Source organism: Physella acuta, unplaced genomic scaffold, assembly GCF_028476545.2.
Source record: "Physella acuta isolate Inbredline_101_S28 unplaced genomic scaffold, ASM2847654v3 ptg001480l, whole genome shotgun sequence".
Lineage (NCBI taxonomy): Eukaryota > Metazoa > Mollusca > Gastropoda > Physidae > Physella > Physella acuta.
The window spans coordinates 811,361-838,598 of record NW_026732995.1 but is presented as its reverse complement, the minus strand read 5'-3'; the positions used below and the strand labels follow the sequence as shown (position 1 = coordinate 838,598).

The 27,238-nt window shown below is 32.6% G+C and overlaps 2 protein-coding genes across 2 annotated transcripts in view; one reads left to right on the top strand and one right to left on the bottom strand.

Moving 5' to 3' along the window:
• The window catches only part of LOC131928287 (adhesion G protein-coupled receptor L4-like), a 111,089-nt gene that overhangs the window by 18,590 nt on the left and 65,261 nt on the right, over positions 1 to 27,238 (top strand). The window lies entirely within an intron of this gene.
• Positions 1,471 to 18,931, bottom strand: LOC131928291 (32 kDa beta-galactoside-binding lectin lec-3-like). The gene is made up of 8 exons (XM_059284279.1): positions 18,858 to 18,931; positions 18,468 to 18,567; positions 12,448 to 12,539; positions 7,300 to 7,504; positions 7,102 to 7,212; positions 5,417 to 5,496; positions 2,581 to 2,821; positions 1,471 to 1,800 (listed from the first exon to the last, which is right to left on the bottom strand). The coding sequence occupies exons 1-8, from the start codon at positions 18,908 to 18,910 to the stop codon at positions 1,693 to 1,695; spliced, it is 990 nt and encodes a 329-aa protein (XP_059140262.1). The 5' UTR covers positions 18,911 to 18,931; the 3' UTR covers positions 1,471 to 1,692.

Genomic DNA, 27,238 nt, shown 5'->3' with positions numbered 1-27,238 from the left:
CCAAAGTTTCATGGTACAGAGTATAGGGGACTTATTTTAATCAACCAAAATTTATAAATGCAGATTTATCAAAATTTCGGCGTTTTATGCGTAATCGAGTCGGAAAAACTAAGAAACTCTGTCCGTATGTTTTTGTGTGTGTATGTGTGTCTGTCTGTATGTCAACATGATAACTTGAGTACCTTTACAGCTAGGTTGATAAAATTTCATATATATGTATTGTATCAATTTTGTAGTTCTGTGTCAACTTTTCAGCGATTTCCGATAAAATGAAGTGGAACTTATTCTACTTTTAGTTTTCCAAAAGCCTGTAACTTAAGTACTGATTAACGATAGATAGATAAACGAAATTTGACATATAAGTAAAATATCTGATTCTCTGCCTTCTTTTTAGTTTTGAGTAATTTCCGTTGGCCGGATTTATAATTTGCCCGATTGAAATAAGTCCCCTATACTCCGTATGAGATGAAGTACTGAGGTGTAAAACTGTGAAAACTGTCAAAATTTCATGTGATTTTTGTGCACGATTACAATATTTCCTCTATACTATGTAGGCCTATGTAAGAAAGTAAAAATGGATAAAATACGTTTTAATAACAAGCTTTTATATGATAGTGTACTACAAAGGAGACGAAGAAAAAAGATTTTCTGTAAATATATAATAACTAGATAAATGGGACTAGTTTGATAGTGTTGTCTTTTTCTCTTAACTGAAACCAAAACCAAAATCACCAATCAACTTCAAATTTTATCGGACACGAAACATGTCGTTGAATCGGCATTTAAGCGAGATTTCACCTTGATCTACATGTAGTTACTGCACATTCATACTAAATTTAGTCATAATCGAACACCTAAAACTTGCACTTTAGCTCGCATTTAGGACGTCTATAGCCCACTATAACGAAATAGAATGTATATAGAATATATACTTTTACCAGTGTCAGTCCCCCTCCCCGTAAAATTGAGTCCACCTCCACCTCCCTCCCCAAAAAATAATTTTTCAAGTGCCCTCCTCCGCCCGGGTACAAAAAGAAGTCTGAAAGGAACACCGGTCGCATTTGTAGATCATACAGATGAAAGGTAGACCTACTCAATCATGCAGATAGTGTTTCTTTCAAAAAATATTTCAGGGGGGGGGGGGGGGCACTTGAGGTTTTTTTGGGGAAGGGGGCGGATTAAATTATCTGGGTAAGGGTGCCGTCATTATATAAATTGTGACTACATGTCCATTATAGCATAATAAATTTCCACAAAATGGGACAAATATAAAGTGTGTTGGCATAAATAATTTGTATTTGCGTTATTTTTTCTGTTAGCACAGATTTTCTTTTGCGCATTTTTTTTTGGGGATTGGGGGGTGGGTGGGTAAGGGGTTTCAAATAAAAACATACTTGATTAACAAATAAAAAATATTTGAAAAAAAAACAACAATAAAACCAATTAATTTGCTAATTTTTTTTTATAAATCACTAAGTTTAATAGTATGTCATTCTTGCAATAAATTCAAAACAAATGAAAATTTAATTAAAAGTTACAAAAGTTTTGAGGGTGAAATTAAAAACTGTTTTCAAAGATTAAATATTTTAAAACTTGCTTATTTTTAAAAGTGAATTTAAAAGACACTTATCGTAATTATTATCAGTTCAACTACTAAATCAATAACCTCTTTGGTAAATGATTTCCTGATGTCTATGTGGTAAGGATTTCGCTGACTTGAACATTTCCCCCGTAACCAAAGTAATTGATCTGATCAATATCATGCTTGTATTTGTACAGGCGTACACCTTTGTGGTCGATCTAAATATAAGAAATTGCATAAACTGAGACAAAAATATCAGTGTGTGCGGCTTAATTCCGTTTAAATAATAAAAACGAAATCACATTAATACTTGCCATCGGTACCAGTTACAAGTGATATATAGGCCTGTATTTTTTTGCCGAAAAAATTGTATAAATTCCATAGTAGATTTATAGATCTAAATCTTATTTGAATGATATAGTTCATTCCTTTATATTCTAAAATTGGAAGATGTGGGAAGTGCATCTTAGTGAAGATGACGTCATTAGTATTGTGCATCATTTTCGACATTCGATTTCTAATTCTATTTTTATCGTATAATCAATGACGCCATTAGTGTTGTGTCATTTTCGTAGTTTAAACTTTTTATCAACATTGTTTGATCATGATATATTTCTCATTGTTTCATGTGCCGCCCTTGTTTTTGCCAGTGTTTGCTTTTGTGCTGTTTGTGTGTTCTCTAGAGATTTTTTTTGTCAGAACTATAAACACTTTTCCGGTTGAATAATTAAATATGTGTTTCTACATTCGAATATGCCCTTACGCTTATTTTTCTTCTTTCAACTAATTTTAGTTTATTCATTTAATACATCCAAAATATTGTTTGTAACAAATTTCCGTATCTTTAAGTTCTCCATATATTGCTGAAGATACTGATCATGGGCTTATATATATATATATATATATATATATATATATATATATATATATATATATATATATATATATATATATATATATATATATATATATATATATATATATATTAGGATACTGACCTCAATATACCCTGGCAGTAATGTAATCTTCAGCTGAAATGGAATATTGACTTCAAATTTGTGATTCTTGAACACTTCTTCCATGCCCCATTCATTATTAGTCTTGTGGTTTATGACAATAGCATTCCCATACTCGTAACCAGTAAATCGGACATCGAAAGCCATAGTTATATCAGGTATGTTGTCCACTGTTGAGTTTTGTGCGTTCAAGCCAGAACTACATGCCAGGAAAATTGTGAACCTGTTTTCAGAATTATCAAAGTCGATTTTTGAGAAACAATAAATATGAATGTTTTTGCATTTTCAAAAAAAAACAAAAAAACAAAAAAACTGATACGTTTTACATCGTACTTATGCGTCTGGTTTGAAATAATTTTCCATAGTTAAAGAATAATTTATTAAAACCTAAAAAACTAGAAATTAGTTTCAGCATCAACGAAAGAAAAAAAATCCGCTACACAGAATTGTCAAAATATTTGTATTAAGCTAAAAAAATATTATCTAAAAGAACATTTTACTCTTGTTAAAGTATGTTTATCAAAATTTACAAAACTATAAAAAAAAAAGTTTCAGTATCGGAGAAAGAAAAAACAAACAACAATACAGAATTGTGAAATATTTATATTTAACTAAAAAGAATGTTCGAAAGCACATTTTAAATATTAATAAACCGGGAGTGATCTCCCCTAAACTTTCTCGAATATTCTAATATAACACTAAGGGGGATGGCAACTCGGGACATAATACAATATTTTTAATCCATTTTTAATTACATAAACTTGTTATAATAGAATAGAATCTCATTAAAAAAAAAGAATTGCACGCCAAGTGAACGCCAAATAAAATGTGCATAATAGTGCGGGATATTATTAGTACTTTACAAATTCACATGCGTTTTTTTTTGAGAAATCGGAAACAGCGTAAATTACTTCTTTCGGTCGACGACTCAAAATTTGAAAGCAGGCAGAGAATAAGATGTTATACTAACATGTGAAATTTCATTTATCTATCTGAAATAGTACTCAAGTAATAGGCTTTTGAAAAATTCCACGCAAAAAGTACCCCTTCCGGTTATCGGAAATCGCTCAAAAGTTGATACGGATCTACGATTTTGATAAAATACATATATATGAAATTTCATCAACCTAACTGTAACAGTACTCAAGTTATCGTGTTTACACACACACACACACACACACACAGACACACAGACATACGGACAAGATGCAAAACTAGGTTTTTCCGACTCAGGGAGCCCTAAATTGTCGAGATTTGCAAACATCTCTATTTTTTTTTTTAAGACTGCAAGACTTTCTCTATACTTCGTACTTCGTATATACGAGAAAGTAATAAACCTGGAGTGATCTCCCCTAAACTTTCTCGAATATTCTTATATTCTCGTAGAAAATAAATTGCGCACCAAGCGAACGCCAAAACAAAATGTGCATAATAGTGCGGAATATTATTAGTACTTTATAAATTTACATGCGTTTTTTTGATAAATCGGAAATGTCGTAAATTACTACTTCCAGTCAACGGAAATTACTCAAAATTTGAAAAAGTACCGGTTATAGGAAATCGCTCAAAAGTTGATCAGGATCTAAGATTTTGATAAGATACTTATATATGAAATTTCATCAACCTAGCTGTAACGACACTCAAGTTATAGTGTTTACACATACACACACAGACACACACACAGACATACGGACAAGATTGCAAAATTATGTTTTTCCGTATCAGTGAGGTGTAAAACGTCGAGATTTGCAAAAATCTCGATTTTCTTTGCACGATTACAAGACTTTCTCTATACTTCGTATATACGAAAAAGTAAAAAAGTAGCTGGTAGAAACTTGTGAACATATTTTAATACAAAAATATGTTATTTCTGAATCAACACCCCTCCCTTAATTAACGTTGGATATCAATTTAAAGATCTACATCCGATTTATTAGAACAATTTCCAAAACCTGCACTCAATCAACAGAACACACACAGAGCAATGAACAAAATATCTGTTTAAAGCATTCGCATTAATTAATTTTTGTGAGCGTTAATCCTCCCCCAATCTTAAAAAAAAACTTTTATAGACTTTAGAGCCTATGTAAGTCATAAGGAAAAATAAACGTTAAAAATGAAACATATAGCGTTTATTTTAAATGAAATCAAATGTATATGATGAATTAGCGACACTGCTTATTAATCTTTTTTGTTGTGTTCAGTTTCAGGTTTATCTTGTGGTTCCTGTAAAGAGTCCGGTTTCTATAAAACTTCCTGTTAAAGTCCAAGTTCCTTGTGGTAAAAGGTTAAGGTTAGAGCCGATGCTAAGTTTGAGGTTAAGCTTTCAGATTTAAAAAAAAAGTAAAGTTTCTCTTTCAAACCTGACGGTCTATGGGGCAAGTGAGGTAGAGTTCACTTGTTTCTGTGACCTCGGCATATGAAGAGATAGTGTGGTCAGCACTATGCCCAGCCGCCGTTCCTTTCCCTAACGTGAGTTAAATACCCATCAGAGTTGGGTGGACTCAGGGACGGTTTACTGACTTGAACCCGAATTCGAACTCGAGACTTACGGGTTAGCAGTCCAGCTCTCTACCGATAGACAACTCCGTCCCACAAGCTTTCAGATGAGGTTAAGGTTAAACTTTCAGCAAAGGTTTAGGTTTGTCAGCATAGTGCTCGTTTTAGTTTTTCCTCAACGGACTAATAACTCTTTTTAAAAATTAATTTTCATCATATAAAATTAAGAGAATATTTTATAAGAGTTCCTTAAAGTTGGCTAAAAAAATATAACATTGCCCTTTAAAAGCAAATCATGAAGAAGAAAAAATGCATATACCTTTCTGTGTTTTTAGTTGGGAATCCATTGACGATGATCATTTCTCCAGCTGGGTCTACCTCAAGTTGAACCACCTTTGGCTATTTAAAAAGAACTTACTGTTTAGAGTTTGCTAATATTAATATTTTCCAAATCATGTTTTATCGGAAAACTATCATTATTTTTCCGCATTTTTTTCTCAGCATATATATATATATATATATATATATATATATATATATATATATATATATACATATATACACACACATAATTTTTATGAAAGCCCTTTCAGTTCTAATAACCTTGCGAGTAATAAGTTTGCGAATATTCCATCAAATTATGGGTACAATAAAAGTACCCCACTGTATAAATTAAAAAAAAAGCATTTAACATAACAGCCAATCACCTATTAATTAATTATTCAATTTCTCAACTTTTTTGAAAACCTAAGCGAAGCTAGGCAGTATGCCTAGTTATTTAATAAATAAAAAAGAAGTAGGCTTTTTAGTGTTAAAAAAGTACCAACTGAGTACAAAAAAAGTAACGAAAAGTAGGTCAGGAAAATAACATATCTGTGTAATTTGTAAAGCCGATTGTAAGCCTTGGGTGTTTCCAAGATGATTGAAAATCCGCTTATCAAATACTTAAGAAATGCAGCTTTCCAATTATGTCAAATACAATATGATGACGGATTATAAAACGTTTAGTAGAAATCTTGTAAAATTGAGATGATTTTTTTTAATTAACAGGGTCATAAAATGGTATTTTAAACACAAAAAGGGTTTTCATTCTCCTTATTCTTCGTTCCTAATTTTTTTTTCCGATAAGTCTATTATTTTCATACTATACAATTGAATTAGAAAATAGTTAAATCGGCCCATAAATTCTTATTCGTGCCTTTAAAAAAACATATATGTATATATATATATATATATATATATATATATATATATATATATATATATATATATATATATATATATATATATATACATATATATATAGACCTAAATATATATATAAATATATATATATATATATATATATATATATATATATATATATATATTTATATATTTATATATATATATATATATATATATATATATATATATATATATATATATATATATATATATATTTATATATATATATATATATATATATATATATATATATATATATATATATATATATATATATATATATATAATCAGAGCTAAATTCTTCTTTTAATAAAAAAAAAGGATTTTGTTCAACTTACCGGGGAACGATACTACAATTGTTGATATCAATTTAAAAAATCGTGTTAGTACGTATATATTAACATACTATAAGACATTATAATAAGATATAACAAAGTTTATTATATAAACATTTTCGTATATAATATGTATTCTTGTTTTAAAATATAGTATACTTTTTATCGAAAACAATATTTGCTTGGTATACCTTCTTTAGGCGTGTTATACTGTAAAGATTTATGCAGCTGTCATATTTATATTTTGTAACAATAATTTGGAACAGCCGTCATTTTTCAAATATTCAGTGACTCCACATTTTTTAGTAATTTTTATATTAATGTATCTATTACTTAAACATTTATATTTAACAGATAACATCAACCATCAAAGTTTCTCGAATGACTCCATTTCTTCTCCACACATAAAGCATACATACACTTATAGACAAACACAACGAACCGAGTAGAAAATCCTCTTGATGTCAACATTACCATCAACATGTATGTAGTGGATTAGATCTTTGGACATCTGGAGCTTAAAATCTCTAAAAAACACGCCGTTGACGGACAGCTAAAAATAAAATTTATTTAAATAATTTCAAAACTTAAAAAATAATTACTAGAGGCCCATTAATATTTTTTTGCAAAATCTACATACCTTAAACAAATTATTCAATAGAGCTATCTTGAACTCAAAGTCTTTCCCTTGGACAAATGGGATTGTTTCTACTCTATCTTTCTCATCTGACCAAAGTCCGTCCTTTTGGTAGGTTATCCCCACATTATTTTGGTTAAAGTCAACGTAAACTTGTAGAGGTATATTCTCTGAATAATATTCATTGTCAGAGAGGCTCACCATAAAGCTTCAAGAAAAATAAACACATTTTCTCTAGCATGAGTAAGAAACATTTTAAAAATGTGGTTATAGTGTTATAGCAAAAGCTGTCTACTACAACCAAGTACAACATGTAAGCAGGCCAGCCTGGGTGCGAAATGCTAATAAAGAATGAACTAGGCGTAACATTTGACCCCCCAACCCCTCCGCACCCGATGACATATAAATAGAAGAATAATAATCTTTAAATCTTTAAATCTTGATCATATATTTGTTTATGTTCTAATAACACTTTCTACTAAGTCAAATTTTTAATTCTGTGTCTGTTGTGACATTGAAAGCTTAGTTTAACCAGCAGCTTCCGAATTGCCTGCGTAGTCTCATATAGTTTACTATTGTCATTTTAAAAACTTTTCGGTGGAATTTCATGATCCTGTCCATTGCAAAAATAAAGGAAAGTAAATCAATAGCAAATTAATACTAATAGTTTCGTTGTCTGTGTATGTATCTGTCTGTGTATCTATCTGTCTGACAAGAACGCTATAGAGAAAACACAAGCAAATTAAAAACATGCATAGTTAAACGAAAACGAAATATGACGTTACTTTAGCATATAGTAGAAAATAGCATCAAGCCGGAGAGTGCACACAGTAATATGACGTCATTGATTCTCGAGTAAACATTGAATAAAAAGTCAATTTTGTCTAATCTAAGTGGTTTGCGTGAAGAGTTTCTTTCATACAATTCTTCGGGTAGGGGCGAAGCCCCACCCCCGCGTAAGAACGTCTGAGCCCCCCCCCCCCCCCCTCCCAAACTCAAAAGAAATTTCTTCATAGATACTCTATAGTAAAATTACCGCCTAATTAATGTGTCTAATCTAAAAAGTAGTTTGCTTGCAGTTTATTTCATGCAATTCTTCGGGTAGTGGCTAAGCGCGACACCAGTGTTTCTTTCAGACTTTTTCCTCCCCGGAGGGGGGAACTTTTTCTAATCTAAAAAGTGTTTAGCGTGCACAGTTTTTTTTCATGCATCTCTTCCGGTAGGGGCGAAGACCCGCACAGGTTCTTCCTTTAGTTTGTATGATCTACAAATGCGACCAGTGTTTCTTTCAGACTTTTTCCTCCCCAGCGAGGGGTGGGGTTACTTGAATTTTTTGGGGGGCGGGGGTAGAATATCCTGGGAGGGGCGGACACTGGAAAAAGTATATAATTATATTTCGTTGAATGGGACGGTAGACATGTTTTGGGGTGTGTGTGGAGGGGGGGGGGGCGGAGCCCCCTCCTCCCAAGTAGAGTTGCCTAAAAGAAACTCTTAATGCGACTTTCGTCATGAATGAGATTAGGTGCATGGTTTAGGGATATGCCTATGACTAGATTTTGTATAAATTAAAGTACCGATTCTGGATAAAAATCCGTTTTCAATGTCATTTTTCGTTTTCGGTTAAATTGAATTAAGGTGGTGATTTTAGTTTTGGTTTTAGTTTAGAGAAAATAGACAGCACTATCAACCTAGCGCCCATTGTATCCTTCCTCAACGGGCCTTTTTTCTCGTCTATAATAATAGTTTCGCTGTCTGTCTATCTATCTATCTATCTGTGTATCTATCTATCTATCTATGTATCTGACAAGAACGCTATAGAGAAAATACAAGCAAAATAAAAACTTTCATAGTAAAACGAAAACGAAACATGACGTCACATTGAGCATATAGTAGAAAATAGTATCAAGCCGGAGAGTGCACACAGTAATCTGACGTCATTAATTCTAGAGTAAACATTGAATTTTTTAAAAAAAGCCATTTTTGTCTAATCTCAAAAGTGGTTTTCTTGCAGAGTTTCTTTCAAGCAATTATTCGGTTAGGGACGAAGCCCCAGCCACCCCCCCTAAACAACGTTTAAGCCGCCCGCCCACCCCCCTCAAAAGAAATGACGTAATCGAAACTCTATAATAATAAACCGGGAGTGATCTCCCCTAAACTTTCTCGAATATTCTTATATAAAATAACAGGGGATGGGAACTCGGGCTATAGACATGATTTTTAATCCATTTTAAATACTTAAAGTTTTAAAAATAGAATAAAATCTCGTAGACAAATTAATTGCACACCAAGTGAACGCCAAATAAAAAAGCGCATAATGGTGCGCAATATTATTATTACTTTTAAAATTTACATTAGTTTTTTGAGAAATCGGAAGTAGCGTAAAGTACTACTTCCAGTCAACGGAAATGACTCAAAATTTAATAGAAGGTAGAGAATTAGATCTTTTACTTACGTATGAAATTTCATTTATCTATCTGAAATAGTACTCAAGTTATAGGCTTTTGAAAAATTCAAAGTAGGAAAAGTACCACTTCCGGTTATCGGAAATCGCTCAAAAGTTGATACGGATCTACGATTTTGATAAAATACTTATATATGAAATTTCATCAACCTAGCTGTAACGGTTCTCAAGTTATCGTGTTTACACACGGACAGACAGACACACAGACAGACACACAGACAGACACACAGACATACGGACAAGATTGCAAAATTATGTTTTTCCGTATCAGTGAGGTGTGAAACGTCGAGATTTGTAAAAACCCCTTTTTTTTTTTTTTGCACGATTACAAGACTTTCTCTATACTTCGTATATACGAGAAAGTAAAAACACAGACAATACGGCCTAATTAATGTGTCTAATGTTATAAGTGTTTTGCGTGAAGAGTTTCTCTTCTGGTAGGGGCAAAGCCCCTTTTACCCCCCCCCCCCCCCCCCCACGTTAGAACGTCTAATTCCCCCCCCCCCCCCCTCCCAAAAAAGGCATAATATAATTCATAGAGAAAATATATACTTTTACCAGTCTCTTCCTTCCCCGACCCGTCGAAATTTATTCGCCCATGCAAAAATTCAAGTGCCCCCCCCCCCCGGAAAAAAGCCTGAAACGAACACTGTCTGCTCTACCTTTAGTTTGTATGAGCTACAAATGCGACCAGTGTTTCTTTCACAGTTATTCCTCCCCAGAAGGGGGAGGGGTTCTTGAAATATTCGGGGGTGAGGGTGGACTAAATTTTTTGGAAGGGGTTGGACACAGGTAAAAATATGTTTTTTTTAAAATAAAAAGTATTTTTCGTTGAATTGGACGGTAGACGTGCTTTATAGTGTGTGTGGGGGAGGGGGGGTGCTTGGGGCAGAGCCCCCCCCCCACCTAAATGCGACTTTATTCGTGTTTGAGATTAGGTGCAAGGTTTAAGGATTTACATTCGACTGTGTTTAGTATCAATGTGCAGTAACTACGTGTAGATCAAGCTTAAATCCGGTTAAAATGCAGATTCTGGATAAAAATCCATTTTCAATGACATTTTTCGTTTCCGGTAAAATTTGAAGTTTAGGTGGTGATTTTTTTAAAATTTCGAGTTAAAGAAAAAAGACACCACTATCAGCCTAGCGCCCGTTGTATCTCTCCGTCAACGGGCCATTTATCTTGTTTGAAAGATTTTTTTAATCTTTTCAAATTTACTGTGGCGTGAATTCTTAATAAAACCCCACAATATTTTAGCAGCTTTTAAAAGAACCTAATCTAGTTTTTAAGCTTTCGTAACATGTTTAAATGCTTCTTGTAGACGATAAAGATGAGGAATAAAGCTTCAATTACCCTAATATCGAGGCAGTGGGATCATGTATTACGCACCAATATATATATATATATATATATATATATATATATATATATATATATATATATATATATATATATATATATATGTATATATATATATATATGTATATATATATATATATATATATATATATATATATATATATATATATATATATATATATATATATATATATATATAAGTTGAATTTGTTGATATATTAACTGGCAAAACGTACATGTTAATCATATTCAAACGTTAAGAGGGGTAGGAAGAAGGCATTGTTAATGAAATAGAAACGTAGACATAAAGTATTATATCAATGTCAAAGCTAGACACAGGTTTTCACACTTTAACATAGCTAATAAGAGACATTTAAATGATGAAAAATCCGGCACTTAGTATTTCGCACTCGACATTAGCTTTTGGCTGATAATACTAGAGGTCGTTAGGGAAATTAAATTTATTCTCGTTTAATAGAGAACACTTTGGGGCCTTCTGAAAATAGGGCTCCAGGTTGCAGCACTGTCATGTAAAGTACCATTTGCTTCCGGAATGTTGATTTTACATACCGTTTCAGAACGCCCCCCCCCCCCCCACCACCACTTTAAAGGAAAAAGACGAAAAGAAAGTGAAATAAAAACAATAATAGGCATGAAAAAATCTATGTAATCATACTAACTTTAAAAAAAAAACTTGCAAAAAAATATGGCAAGCGATAAAATTATAGTTACATTGTAAAAATTAAAGCTGTTTTGGGAACCATAGATTACACTCATTTTTATATTTTTGTATCGAATATAGGCCAATGAAAATCCGTTTAGAATTATTTTTGAATTCAAATATTTTCAAAAACTGCCATCAACCTCTCCTTGAAGTCTACCGGAATGGACAGGGAGAGTAAAACAATAAAAGTTAAAACAATTATTTTCAATGATACAATACACAATTGTGATCTATGCTAAATGGCGTTGAATTGTAATTATAACAATAAAGCATCCCCAATCACCACAACACCCTGACTCTACTAATTTAAATTAAAAATAAGAATGTTTGCCAAATTACTATTAGATCTATATCATTAGTAATCATTTCTTTGACCATTTCTAGCCTTAATGAAACCGGAAGTAATTTCGTACTTATTACACAAATGTTATAAAATAACAATTTTGGTTGAAAAATATATTTTTTTGGCAACACAAATTTGGAACCATTTGGAACCAGCTTTTTAAGTCTATTGTTGACAATTTCAGAACAAAGATGATTAAATTAACTAGTCTTCGTTGCTACTGAGTACCTTTATCAGTTTTTAGATATTAAATATTTTGCTTACTTTTGGGAAGTCTGAGGAACGAAGGATTCAACAATAATGGTCTTCTGGTCATCTATCGGGTACTTAATTTTCTCAGAGTATGATAGCATCAACTGGAAAAATAAATAAAAATTTATATTAGAGGAAACATGATTGTATGGGGCATTTTTATGTTTACATTTCGTCCATATTAATTTTCATGTTTACTTTCTCGTATATACGAAGTATAGAGAAAGTCTTGTAATCGTGCAAAAAAAAAATCGAGATTTTTACAAATCTCGATGTCTTACCCCTCACTGATACGGAAAAACATAATTTTGCAATCTTGTCCGTATGTCTGTGTGTGTGTGTGTGTGTGTCTGTGTGTGTGTGTGTGTGTGTGTGTGTATAAACACGATAACTTGAGTACCGTTACAGCTAGGTTGATGAAATTTTATATATATAAGTATTTTATCAACATCGTAGATAACTGGAAGTGGTACTTTTTCTACTTTGAATTTTTCACAAGCCTTTAACTTGAGTACTATTTCAGATAGATAAATGAAATTTCACATGTAAATGAAAGATCTAATTCTCTACCTTCTGTCAAATTTTGAGTAATTTCCGTTGACCGAAAGTACTAATTTACGCTATTTCCGATTTCTCTAAAAACGCATGTAAATGTATAAAGTACTAATAATATTGCGCACTGTTATGCACATTTCATATGGCGTTCACTTGGTGTGCAATTCTTTTTTCTACGAGATTTTATTCTATTTTAAAAACATTAAGTATTTAATATGGAGTTCCCATCCCCTGCTGTTTTATATAAGAACTAGCCATCGGTAGGCCTACCCGTTTCACGTGAAATATAGCCCTATAAATTTTAAAACATTGAACTTGTTTGAGAAAAATAATATATAAAATAGTTATTGGTCAAAACGCAATGTGCATTACCACACGCTGAGCGATATTAGTGACAAAGCAAAGAAATAACTAATTAGCTAAAAAAGTCGACACATTTAACATAACACAGGCACACACTGATTAAGTGACTTAAATGATTCCGTTAAAACTCGGCTATTCCATAGTATTCTTCTTGTTTTTTTCCATGGTATTCTTCTTGTTTTTAAAGTGTTTTATTTTATTAGGTTTTTATGTATAGATCTATAGATTTAAATGTAATAGTTCATTTCTTCATCGGTAACCATACCTTATTAAATGCACTCGCTGATTAAGAGACTTAAAATTAAGAGACTTAAAAGATTTCTTTAAAAACCCGGCTGTTCAGTGGTAGTTATCCAGATCTTAGCGCCTACGCCTAGTTTTTCCGTAGATCTAGTCTAGATCTAGAATCGAGATCTAGATCTATATCTAGAATCCAATTAGATAAAGTAAAAACTTATAAAAGTTTAGGGCGAGAAAATCATTTCATAGCGTACGTAGCTCTAAATCACATTTGAATGAAATAGTTCATTTCTTTATTTTATACTAAACTCGGAAGATGACGTCATTAGTTTTGTGCTCGTTTTTAGTGTAAACATTAAGTGACGTCATTGTTAAAAGCGCTCTTGTCCCAACTATAAACACTTTTCCAGTTGCACAATTAAAATTGTTTTTCTACATTCGAATACGCCTTTATTTTTTTATTTTTCATCTTTAAATAAAATGTTGGTTATACATTTAAAACATCTACCATATTATTTTCAACAAAATTCCGTATCAAGTTCTCCATATATCGCTGAAGATTCTGATGTGATATCCGGCGAAAATATTTTGCGGACAGAGAGAGAGAAGTGCGCATATGGGCTTTTATATATTAGGATATTCGAGAAAGTTTAGGGGAGATCACTCCCGGTTTATTAGTTCAAGATCAAGCTCGTGTTTCTAATTATACAAAGTGGTTTGTTTCATTTGGCGTCACCGTATGTTAAGTCAAACTGTTATCCAGTTATTTGTTATATATATATATATATATATATATATATATATATATATATATATATATATATATATATATATATATATATATATATATATATATATATATTAATATCACACGTACATTTGTAACTTTTTGTCGAATGGCGCTAATTTGTGCAAACATAATATTAATGCACCTATAGAAAGCATTTATGCGCCTAACTCTAACAGTTATTAATGCAGGTGAAAAAAATCATTGCATTTGTAGTAAATAATTAAATTTGGGGTCACTCCCTACTCCCTCAGGTGTGGTTTGATGTGTCAGTTACTACAATTCTCAGAAAAACCTTTTACTTCGGCAAATTCTCAATGTTTAGTTAATGAGTCGTGTCCCCCCCCCCCCCCCCCGCCCCCCATCCTTCACCCGGTGATTGCTTTAAACTACCTACATGATCATATCAAATAAATAAATGATTAATTAGTGAAAAAGTCTTTTAATATGGAAATTGACAAATCCCAACAAGGGTGGTGGGGGGGGGGGGGGTTGACACCATAACTTAAACCTGCTAACGATAAAGAAAACATTACAACATCCATCTGTATTTATTACTGACTATAGATGAAAAGTGTGGGCCATTTTATTATCTACTGGATACCTTTACTAATATTTAGAAAGAGACCGACGCTTTTCTTTATAGTTATTTAAATAGTAGTGTATTATTACGTATTTAAAGAAAATAATTTATTTTCTACTTTTTAGTGCAATTTTACATAAAAGTTTGTTATTAAGACGTTTTTAAGGTGGGTTTTTTTCTTCACTATAATATTGTACTTTCTCTTATACAGGGTATAGAGGAAATATTGTCATCGTACACAAAAATCACATGAAATTTTGACAGTTTTCATCGTTTTACACCTCAGTACTTCATCACATACGGAGCATAGGGGACTTTTTTAATCGGGCAAAAATAATAAATGCAGATTGATCAAAATTTTGGCGTTCTACGCGTAATTGAGTCGGGAAAACTGGGCTTTGCAGTTCTGTCCGTATGTCTGAGTGTGTGTGTATGTGTGTCTGTAACACGATAACTTGAGTACCGTTATAGCTAGGTTGATGAAAATTTATGTACATGTATTATATCAAATTTGTAGTTTTGTATCAAATTTTTCAGCGAATTTCGCTAACCGGAATTTGAACTTATTCTACTTTCAATATTACAAAAGCCTATAACTATATAAAATAAACCGGGAGTAATCTCCCCTAAACTTTGTCGAATATTCTTATATAACACTACGTGGGATGGCAACTCGGAATATAGACATGATTTTTAATTACTTAAACTTTTAAAAATTTCATAAAAAACGTTTTAATAGCAAGCTTTTATGTATTAATGCACTAAAAATAGAAAATAAATTATAGACTACCATTTAAATAACTATAAAGAAAAGCGTGGGTCACTTTAGTATCTATTGGATACCTTTATTAATGTTAAGGAAGAGATCCACACTTTTCTTTATAGTTATTTAAATAGTAGTGTATAATTTATTTTCTACTTTTTAGTGCATCAATATATAAAAGATTGCTATTAAAACGTTTTTTGTGACATTTTTGTTTAGTGCATTACATGTTTTTATTTATAATAGAGTTTCATGAGTAAAAACCATTGCGCGCCAACTGAACGTGATAGCGCAGCTATTGAACGTGATGACGTGTGGTTGGATAGACATGCCTACTAATTCGGTCCAAATTTTAATTAATTCATAAAAAATTATTTAGGTATCCAATTAAGTCAAATTTAATTTCAGATTGCATTGTCTTCATGTCTTGACCCACGTGCTAACTGTGAATCGTATAGGTCAAGTAGAAGTGTCTGAATTTTCACTCCGGCGTTTCGATCTAGACAGACTGACGACAGAGGAAGCAAGTTAAATAAAAGCTTGTTAGAATAGAATCTAGTAGATAAAAGAATTGCGCACCAAGTGAACGCCAAAACAAAATGTGCATAATAGTGTGGAATATTACTAGTTTTTTATAAATTTATATGCGTTTTGTTTTTTGAGAAATCGGAAATAGTGTAAATTACTACTTCCGTTCAACGGATTAGATCTTTTACTTACATGTGAAATTTCATTTATCTATCTGAAAAAGTACACAAGTTATAGGCTTTAGAAAATTCAAAGTTAAAAAAGTACCACTTCCGGTTATCGGAAATCGCTCAAAAGTTGATACGGATCTACGATTTTGATAAAATACTTATATGAAATTTTATCAACCTAGCTGTAACGGTACTCAAGTTATCGTGTTTACAGACACACACTCACAGACACACACACACACAGACATACGGACAAGATTGCAAACATATGTTTTTCCGACTCAGTGAGGTGTAATTGCACGATTACAAGACTTTCTCTATACTTCGTATATACGAGAAAGTAAAAAATATTCCAGAAAGTTTAGGGGTGCCCACTCCCAGTTTATTTAAACTTAAATAGGACTGCGTGACTAAAAACATTGCGCACCTAATGAACGTGATAAAGCGCGTGTTATAGTGCGGAATAGTTGGATAAGACAGCCTACTAATTTGGACAAAACTTTCATTAATTAATAAAAACTTAATTAGCCATCCAATTAAGTCAAATTTTAATTTCTTATTGCATTGTCTTCGTGTCTTGACCCATGTGCCAACTTCTGTCAGTTAGAAAACCCGAAATTTTGCTCCAGCGCTTCGATCTAGACAGACATACTGTAGACAGACAGACTGTAGACAGACAGACTGTCGACAGACTGAGGAAGCAAATTAAATAAAAGCTTATAAAAACAAAAAAAATTTGTCAGCACACAGAGTGCATAATCAAGAAAGAGTTCAGCGAGTTTCCACAATTTTCTATCGGTGAGCTTAAACTAAATGAGGGTGGAACGAATAGCACGCCGGTACGAATGACCTACCTCTACTCTATTGGGGATCCGGACAAAAGGCCGACACGGACAAAAGGCCGACATGGACAAAAGGCCGACAAAACAAAAGGCCGACATCCAAAAGGCCGACAAGTTTTATAAATAACAAACTACAATTACAGGCATGTTTAATATCTAAAATATGTACTTATATACGACTTTTTAAGTTTCTCATAAATATTCTTAGGTACATACAATAGGATAAAATAAAACACACGATGTAACCAATTATTTGTTGCCGATATATTGGTCCATATATAGGGAAATCATAGGAGTAAGATTACACAAAAAACAAAAATAGCGTACCAATTTCGGCACTCTTGTATCACAATCACAACAGAATTAATGAACCCAACTAATATATTATACACTTTTTTCACGCAGTTAGCAATGGGCGAAACTAAAATATAATTTAAATTTTGTCTGTATTTAACATGTAGTCTAGTCAAGGCACGCGATTGTTCTACTCCATTCGGTTTCTTTATTTCTTTACGAAATATCGTGGAAACGCCACCCTTCTGATTATCCTTTGTACTCTCCAGTCATCTCCTGTCGCATGGACCCCATTGTTCACCTTATAAGGATCGCAACTAGCATTGTCTCTTGGCGTTCCACCTTTTGACTTGGTTCTTTGATGATTATCTCACCTCGATTATATAGAAGAATTAGTTTATTGACATGTCCTTACCTTTCTTTATATTTTTCATTGTAACTTGGCGTGGTGTTTGCTTGTTATATTAGTTTTGTTTTAGGGTAGTGTTTTTAGGTTAGTGTAGTAATTTAGGCTGATTTTCTGGTGTTAATTTGGTTAAATTTTTTTTTGCATTTGATAAAGTTATGGTAGCTTCTCATCTGTTTAAACTTTAAGTTAAGACATCCAGTAGACTTAAAGTCCATGTAAATGGATTAGTTACCCCCTGTTAGTGATTATATATATATATATATATATATATATATATATATATATATATATATATATATGTATTTATATATATATATATATAAATTTTAAATGTGATTATATAACTGTACTTTAATATTATTAGCGAATTTGTTTATTTGCAAATTTTAAAAACTTTTTGATTATATATTATCAAATATTTAATTTTTTTCTTTACGTCAGTGTATTTAAGCTGAAGATAGATTTATTCCTATTAGCCCTACCTGTGAAATGACTTACTTCGAGTTCGCAGTTTACAGACATCAGGTTCAACAAGAAACCCATCAACGTGAGTTCTAACGCCAACATGTTGCTGCTCATCACAATCTCTAAAGATAAGCTATGACAGCAGAACAATTATATACAGCAACAAAAATAGCTCAAGTAACATGTTATAGCAACATTAACAGATCAACAAATATGTTACAAACAGGGGCGGATTCAGCTGAAATTTTTTGTGGGCCCCTACATTTATTATATATATATATATATATATATATATATATATATATATATATATATATATATATATATATATATATATATATATATATATATATATATATATATATATATATATATAATCGGCTATAGTACCCAACTTATTCATAGTCATTTGAACTCACTTACGCGAACGTAGGTACCATAGCGAACACAGGAGGGCCCGGGGCGCCAAATAGCATCCTGTCGGGGTGCCGGGGGACGTCCGGATTTGATTCACTTAATGACTATAGTAACATTTCTTATCCATAGTCTATCGCACTGTTTAAAACGAAATTATGCACCATCGCACTCACATGATAACCCAGGGCGCCAAATCACCTGTTTCAATTTAGTGAACAAATTATAATACTCCAAGCTTATTCGTAAATTGAAAGAAATAAACATAAAGGATTTGTAGGACCTGGCTTATTAACTGTTATTGATTTAAAAAATAATTAGTAAACACTACGTTCAGTGTATAGAATAAATAAAAGGCAGTATTAAAAATAACTACGACATTGCACTTAATCAATCCCCGCTAATTATGTAATTATTTTTTTACTAACACCAAAACAAAGTAATCAAAGGTAAATTCTTTCTCCCCCGATTTAATGTTTTTTTTTTTAAAAAGGGAAGTAACTGTGTTTTCCAAATCAAGGGACGTAATGAGAGCTAAAGGACAAAATGCAAATACATTTCAGACACAATTTTAGAAATTTCATAAACGTTGATACACTTTTTAAAAAAAATTATGTAATGTTCATAATTAAAAATTGTTATTCTAAGTATATATATATATATATATATATATATATATATATATATATATATATATATATATATATATATATATATATATATATATACAATCTAGAGAGTTAATACATGCTAAGCTCCTGTGTCATTTGTGTTTCTATACAACTGAATGTTGGAGATACGTACAAACATTTGAAAAAACGAACGGGTCCGCATCCACCAGGGAACGAAGATAGGAATTGATCTATATATATAACATATGTCATTCAAACAGACGACAAATGATTGTTTGAAAAGTCCTAGTGTGGCCGACAGAAGATATTAAAAAAATCAGAAAATATCTTAAACTACCCAACGTTGAACAATCATGAAGATTTACAGGATATTTAAACGCTAGCAATAGATCGCGTTGACTGACAAAAGTTCAATTAGTCTAGAGATGCTGCTATCTAATCGTTTACTGACACACAAAATTGTTTAGGTGGGTTTGTTTGGAATGAAATTAAAAGATATTCGGCTTAAATAAAAAAAACATATAGAGGAGAATCATATTCAATTACAACTTCCATCACTTAAGCAGTACAAATGCAGGAGAACCTAGTTACACACCTGATATTGCAACCACAGTGCCTTTAAAATCGTGCTTGATTATGTTGTAATGTATCTTAAAAAGGCATAGCTGTACCAGTGGCGGAACTAGAAAAAAAAGGGCCACCCCGCAAAAGAAACTTTAAGGGGATATGCTATGTTTTTTTCTATTTTTTACAATTTAAGATCTAAAGCCTTTTGAATACTTTAATCATATTTGGCATATAAAAGTAAGTATTAAACAGCAAAAAAAAGGGTCGAAAATAATTTTGGTTGTCATGGAAACCAAAAAAACCTCCGCCATTTTGAATTTTTCTGTACTTTTAAAAATGCTAAGGCTTTTTTATTTATGCATCTATAGCAATCAAATTTAAACTGCTTATATTTCAGTATATATTAAAACTTTTGTCACGACAACTTTTTGAAATAATTACTAGTAAGAATTTTACAAGGTCTAAAAAATCGTACCCTTTTTAGTATTCAAAAGTTTCAAAATGTGCATATTAATTACCAAATATTTTTTTTCTATGAAAGCAATCACAATTCCCTCGTGACAAAAGTTGTATTTTCGCACCAAGAACATTTACTGAAAATATGGTTGGCATTGTTTAATAAATAAAAAAGTAGTAGGCTTTTTAGTGTTAAAAACCTGCGAACTGAGAAAAACAGCCAAAAGTAACGAAAACTAGGTCAGGAAAGTACCATATCTGTGGAAACTGCAAAGCCGATTGTAAGCTTTGGGTGTTTCCGAGATGTAGGAAATTAAGTTTATTAAATACATGAGAAATCCAGCTTTCCAATGATGTCAAATACAATATAATGACGGATATAAATCTTTTCATAGAGAGCTTGTAAGATTGGGAAAAATTGATTATTTTTTAATTAATAGGGTAATAAAAAACGTAATTTAAACACATAAAATATTTTTTTCTCTTTAAAGTTATTATTTTCTATATACAAAAATGGACAAAGTATCCAAAAGTGCAAGAAACCCATCATGACTAAAAACAAGAAATTTTGTGATTTTTTTCCGCGCATATCCCCTTAATATATAGGCTATATATATATATATATATATATATATATATATATATATATATATATATATATATATATATATATATATATATATATATATATATATATATATATATATATATATATATATATATATATATATATATATATATATATATATATATACTAGCCGTCCCGGCCAGGCACTGCACTGGCATCTCTGAAAAACGCAATTATGAAGGACCATAACTAACTTGTGTGTTTATTAATCAGCATTTACCCGGCATTGCCCACCCTAACCACAACCAACCAAATTACACAAAAAACGCAAACATAACACTAACACAAAACAAACACAAACGAAAACACAAAAACAAACGCAAAGACAAACACAAACACAAAGAAAACACAAACACTAACGCAAACAAAAAAGCAAACGAAAACAAATCTAAACGCAAACCCAACCACAACAAAACAAAACCAAAACACACCAAAAAAAAAAACAACGCAAACATAACACAAACACAAATACAAACACAAACACAAACGAAAACACAAAAAGAAACGCAAACACAAACACAACCACAAACACAAAGAAAACACAAAAGCAAAGAAAAAAGAAAACGAAAACACAAACGCAAAGCAAAAAGCAAACGAAAAAAAAAACACAAACCCAAATCCAAACGCAAACACAACCACAAACGCAAATCCAAACACAAGAAAACAAGATAAACTCAAAGTGTCCACAGTCTAGCCCGGGCGCCAAATCGCACCATGACGACGTGCGGCTTAACCGCCTGATTCAACTTAGTAATCGACTATAGTACCCAATTTATTCATAGTCATTTGAACTCACTTACGCGAACGTAGGTACCATAGCGAACACAGGAGGGCCCGGGGCGCCAAATAGCATCCTGTCGGGGTGCCGGGGGACGTCCGGATTTGATTCACTTAATGACTATAGTAACCTTTCTTATCCATAGTCTATCGCACTGTTTAAAACGAAATTATGCACCATCGCACTCACATGATAACCCAGGGCGCCAAATCACCTGTTTCAATTTAGTGAACAAATTATAATGCTCCAAGCTTATTCGTAAATTGAAAGAAATAAACATAAAGGATTTGTAGGACCTGGCTTATAAACTGTTATTGATTTAAAAAATAATTAGTAAACACTACGTTCAGTGTATAGAATAAATAAAAGGCAGTATTAAAAATAACTACGACATTGCACTTAATCAATCCCCGCTAATTATGTAATTATTTTTTTACTAACACCAAAACAAAGTAATCAAAGGTAAATTCTTTCTCCCCCGATTTAATGGTTTTTTTTAAAAAAGGGAAGTAACTGTGTTTTCCAAATGAAGGGACGTAATGAGAGCTAAAGGACAAAATGCAAATACATTTCAGACACAATTTTAGAAATTTCATAAACGTTGATACACTTTTTAAAAAAATTTATGTAATGTTCATAATTAAAAATTGTTATTCTAAGTATATATATATATATATATATATATATATATATATATATATATATATATATATATATATATATATATATATATATATATATATATATATATATATAATCTAGAGAGTTAATACATGCTAAGCTCCTGTGTCATTTGTGTTTCTATACAACTGAATGTTGGAGATACGTACAAACATTTGAAAAAACGAACGGGTCCGCATCCACCAGGGAACGAAGATAGGAATTGATCTATATATATAACATATGTCATTCAAACAGACGACAAATGATTGTTTGAAAAGTCCTAGTGTGGCCGACAGAAGATATTAAAAAAATCAGAAAATATCTTAAACTACCCAACGTTGAACAATCATGAAGATTTACAGGATATTTAAACGCTAGCAATAGATCGCGTTGACTGACAAAAGTTCAATTAGTCTAGAGATGCTGCTATCTAATCGTTTACTGACACACAAAATTGTTTAGGTGGGTTTGTTTGGAATGAAATTAAAAGATATTCGGCTTAAATAAAAAAAACATATAGAGGAGAATCATATTCAATTACAACTTCCATCACTTAAGCAGTACAAATGCAGGAGAACCTAGTTACACACCTGATATTGCAACCACAGTGCCTTTAAAATCGTGCTTGATTATGTTGTAATGTATCTTAAAAAGGCATAGCTGTACCAGTGGCGGAACTAGAAAAAAAAGGGCCACCCCGCAAAAGAAACTTTAATATATAGGCTATATATATATATATATATATATATATATATATATATATATATATATATATATATATATATATATATATATATATATATATATATATATATATATATATATATATATATATATTTATATATATATATATATATATATAATTTTGCCGACAACAGCGTGTGTTTGATTGTAGGAGAAAGAGGACTCGGCTTTCACAATGGTTTAAAAACGAAGGGAGAAAGAATATACATGAGCGTGGAATATATAATAAAACCGCAGCATCAAGCCAAAAATGCAAGAAAATTAATTTTTTTGACTATTAAAAATTGATTCTGGTCGGCTGTTGGAGGTCGTCGATAAATGATGTCACACGCCTAGGGAGGGGAGGGGGTTCAGACTTTTGTGACGAGGAGGGGGGGTAGAGACAGTGTGACGTCACTTTGTCTTAATTCCACGAATTGATTAACATGCATTTTTTTTAGTTTTTAGAAAAATAAACATACTCAATACTAAATATTTTTTTTACATTGGTAGCGATACTTCTAAGTTGTCAAAAGATTGTGAAATATGAATTTGTTCTAATTAAATTGCCCTATAATTTGACGATGTGTGTTGTGTAATAGACTGCCGTATATGCAAATTTGTCAATACTGCTATATGAATAAAGGTCGGAAGCATATCAACTATCAACTAGTGAGGGTAAGGCATGGGTATCAGTGTAATGCGTGCTATTCTTTGAAGTTTACAGAGTAGGGCAGTCATAATAAAACTTTAAACCCCGTTTTCCGAATAATTTATTTAAAAACTTATCTTCACACTTAGGGCTGCGACTCTTGCCCTTGATGACACGCCTTGTCTTCCTTAAATCATGGTGTTCATGCCGATAGTGCATGCTTGTTGAACGATCTAGAGAAAAAATAACTAGTACAATCAGTTCCAAGGTCGAGATCACGTGATTTTTGTAGATGCGGCCAAAATAAAAAGCGGATGTGTGTAGGGTCAGCTTTTGATGCGTGTTTATTCGATCAACTCAAATAGGCCTACACGTGTCTTGCTGAATCAACTTTGTCTGTGTGAGGCTTTTCAATTGAAAGGTAGATCTAATAATCTCATATATACTGCTTAAAAATCGACAGTTAATAATGGATAAAAATAAAATTTTCCAATGTATTTTTGATGCCTACGTGCTGGCATATCCTAAAAAGAGTAAAAAGATTTGCCAAGAAGAAGTCGTTGAAAAGTGGACTCAACTAAAAAGCGATTCAGATCTGCACTTGAAAGCGGAGGTCTGGCTGCAGGAGCTAAAAGCAATTGCTGCCGCTAAAAAAGGCTCACTTTTGACGTTTTGGGCCAAACAAACATCTGTATCTACATCTACAAATAAGAAAACACCGTATGATTTGGCAAAAGAAATACCTAATACTAATAAGTCACTAAAGTCAGATGAAAAAGTGAACGATGCTCATGAAGTCAGTGATTTAAAACCCTCTACCAGCAAACTATCAACATCTAAGCAGGCTAGAGTCCAGATAAACTTACAATCAGAGATTGAGATTATGAATTCTGATCTAGTCGGCTTGTATTAGCGACAAACTCGCGGAATGTTAACGCAAGAACAGAACATGGAGATTAAAGAAAAGAAACAGAGAAAGAGCGATTTGGAAAAAAAAGCTAAAGAGGAAGATATCTGATCAAATAAGATCTCAGAAAGCTCGAAATGAAAAGAAAAGAAAACTGAATGCTTTGTTTGAAGAGAATCCGGGGCTACGCGCCACTTTGAATGTTAGATCTAACTATGGCAGGCCAAGGATTGAAGAAGATCAATCTTCTTTATTGGAAACTATCATAAACATTGCTATGCATGGATCAGCATCACACGAGAGAAGGCAGCACGAAGTCTACAGGACTATTAAAACATTAGATCAGCTAGCTGATCAGTTAAAACAGGATGGGTTTATAATTAGTAGAAGTGGGCTGTACCTTCGACTGTTGCCAAGACGTACTTATTCTCATGAAGGGCAACGACATGTATCGACAGTCCCAGTAAAACTGATAAGAGCGCAAAACGATTGCCATGCAAATCACACTGATCGCTTGTTTACAGCGGCAACACTGCATCACCTAGAAGAGTTAGCTTCCATGCTTGGACCGAATGAGGTATGCTTTATAAGTCAAAATGACAAGGCCCGCGTTCCTCTTGGGTTGACAGCAGCTAAAAAACAGAGTCCATTGCTCATGCACATGGAATACAGGGTGAGCTTGCCTGACCATGACTGGGTTGTGGCTGCTGGACATAAGCTGATCCCTTCAGTTTATGCAGGGATAAAAATTAAGCCCAACGCCTTGGGAAATCGAGAAGCTGTTGGATACTCCGGCCCAACATACATATCAATCAGCTCTAGTAAACATTCCTCATCCACAGCGCTTAGTCATGGACTTGATTTTGAAAAATTACTTACATTACATGAATTTGATGATATCACAAAGAGCGGTGTGGATCAAATCGTTAAACCAATATTAGTGTTGACGGTTGATGGTGGCCCAGACGAAAATCCTAGGTATCAAAAGGTGATCAAAGTTGCGGTACACCACTTTCTCAATCAAAACTATTATGGTTTGTTCATTGCTACAAATGCACCCGGAAGAAGTGCATTTAATAGGGTTGAAAGAAAAATGGCGCCACTTAGCAATGAGCTCACAGGATTAGTTTTACCCGATGACCACTACGGCAGTCATTTAGATGAAAGAGGAGTCACAATAGACACAGATTTAGAGAAGAAGAATTTTCAGTTTGCCGGAAACACTTTGGCAGAAATATGGTCACACTTGACAGTGGATACATTTCCTACAGTGGCAGCATACATAGATCCAGAAGAGTCTGAACTCCTTGAAACTTCTCTGCTCTCAAAATACTTCGGTTAATGATCTTGCTAAGATTTAGAAATATGAATGTATATAGATATCGTCGGTTAAGTATAACTTGTTACTGATATTATTATTTAATCGTTATTAATAAAATTTCTATAAAACTTGCTTAAATTTAAGTCAGTGTGAAAGTATTTCTTGTCCTATTTCAATATCCTCTTCGCAAACAGCAAAACACGCAATTTAATAATCTAGTGAAAAGTCTTTACTATTAAAAATCAATTACATTTATATTGCTTTGTGAGAGATGACATCCGTTAAGTCCATCATATAGGAATATAGGCTACAATGAAATATACTAGGAAAATTAAAGGTCTGGGCATACTGCTAACATTTAAATAATTTGCATATTATACTCAATATATTGTTATTCTCACGTGTGTCGTCATGTCTGCAAGAAATACATACATTTACATTAAGTATTTTTTAAAAATTAATCCTATCAGCTTTAACATCACCTCACTGTATTACTGTTTACCTGCTGGTGCCACGAATGGGTCCTGCGCGCTCATTTTTAATGCTGTGTCAAGGAGCGGTAATTTTAAAGGGATGAAAACACAGCAAATTTAAAACATAGGATAAATTGTAAATTAGGGGGGGGGGGGGGGGTGGAGTGTGACGTCATTAAAGGGGGGGGGGTCTGAATTTTTGTGACGATGTGTGACGTAGGGGGGGGGGGGGGAAGGGGGTAAACAAATGGCCAAAAAAGCGTGACGTCATTTATGGACGACCCCTAGGCCCCTAACCGCCCCCCCCCCCCGCATTGCGGGGTCTAGCGGCACTGTAGTTCCGCCCCTGAACTATACACATAAGAAAACAACATTTGAAAACATCTCATACCTTTCTAAACAGGCGTACTGTTGTAAACTTGTTCGGGTTATAGTGCTGCTTGTCGGGATCCAATGGAAGGCGCTGTGTTATAATAGATACGTCACTGTATTATGTTGGTATGTGTGATCAGAGCACTCAACACTTGCAGTTCTGACAAAAAACGCCTCCTTGGAGTAATTTACTCACTTGTCGTGTTTTATTAGCGATG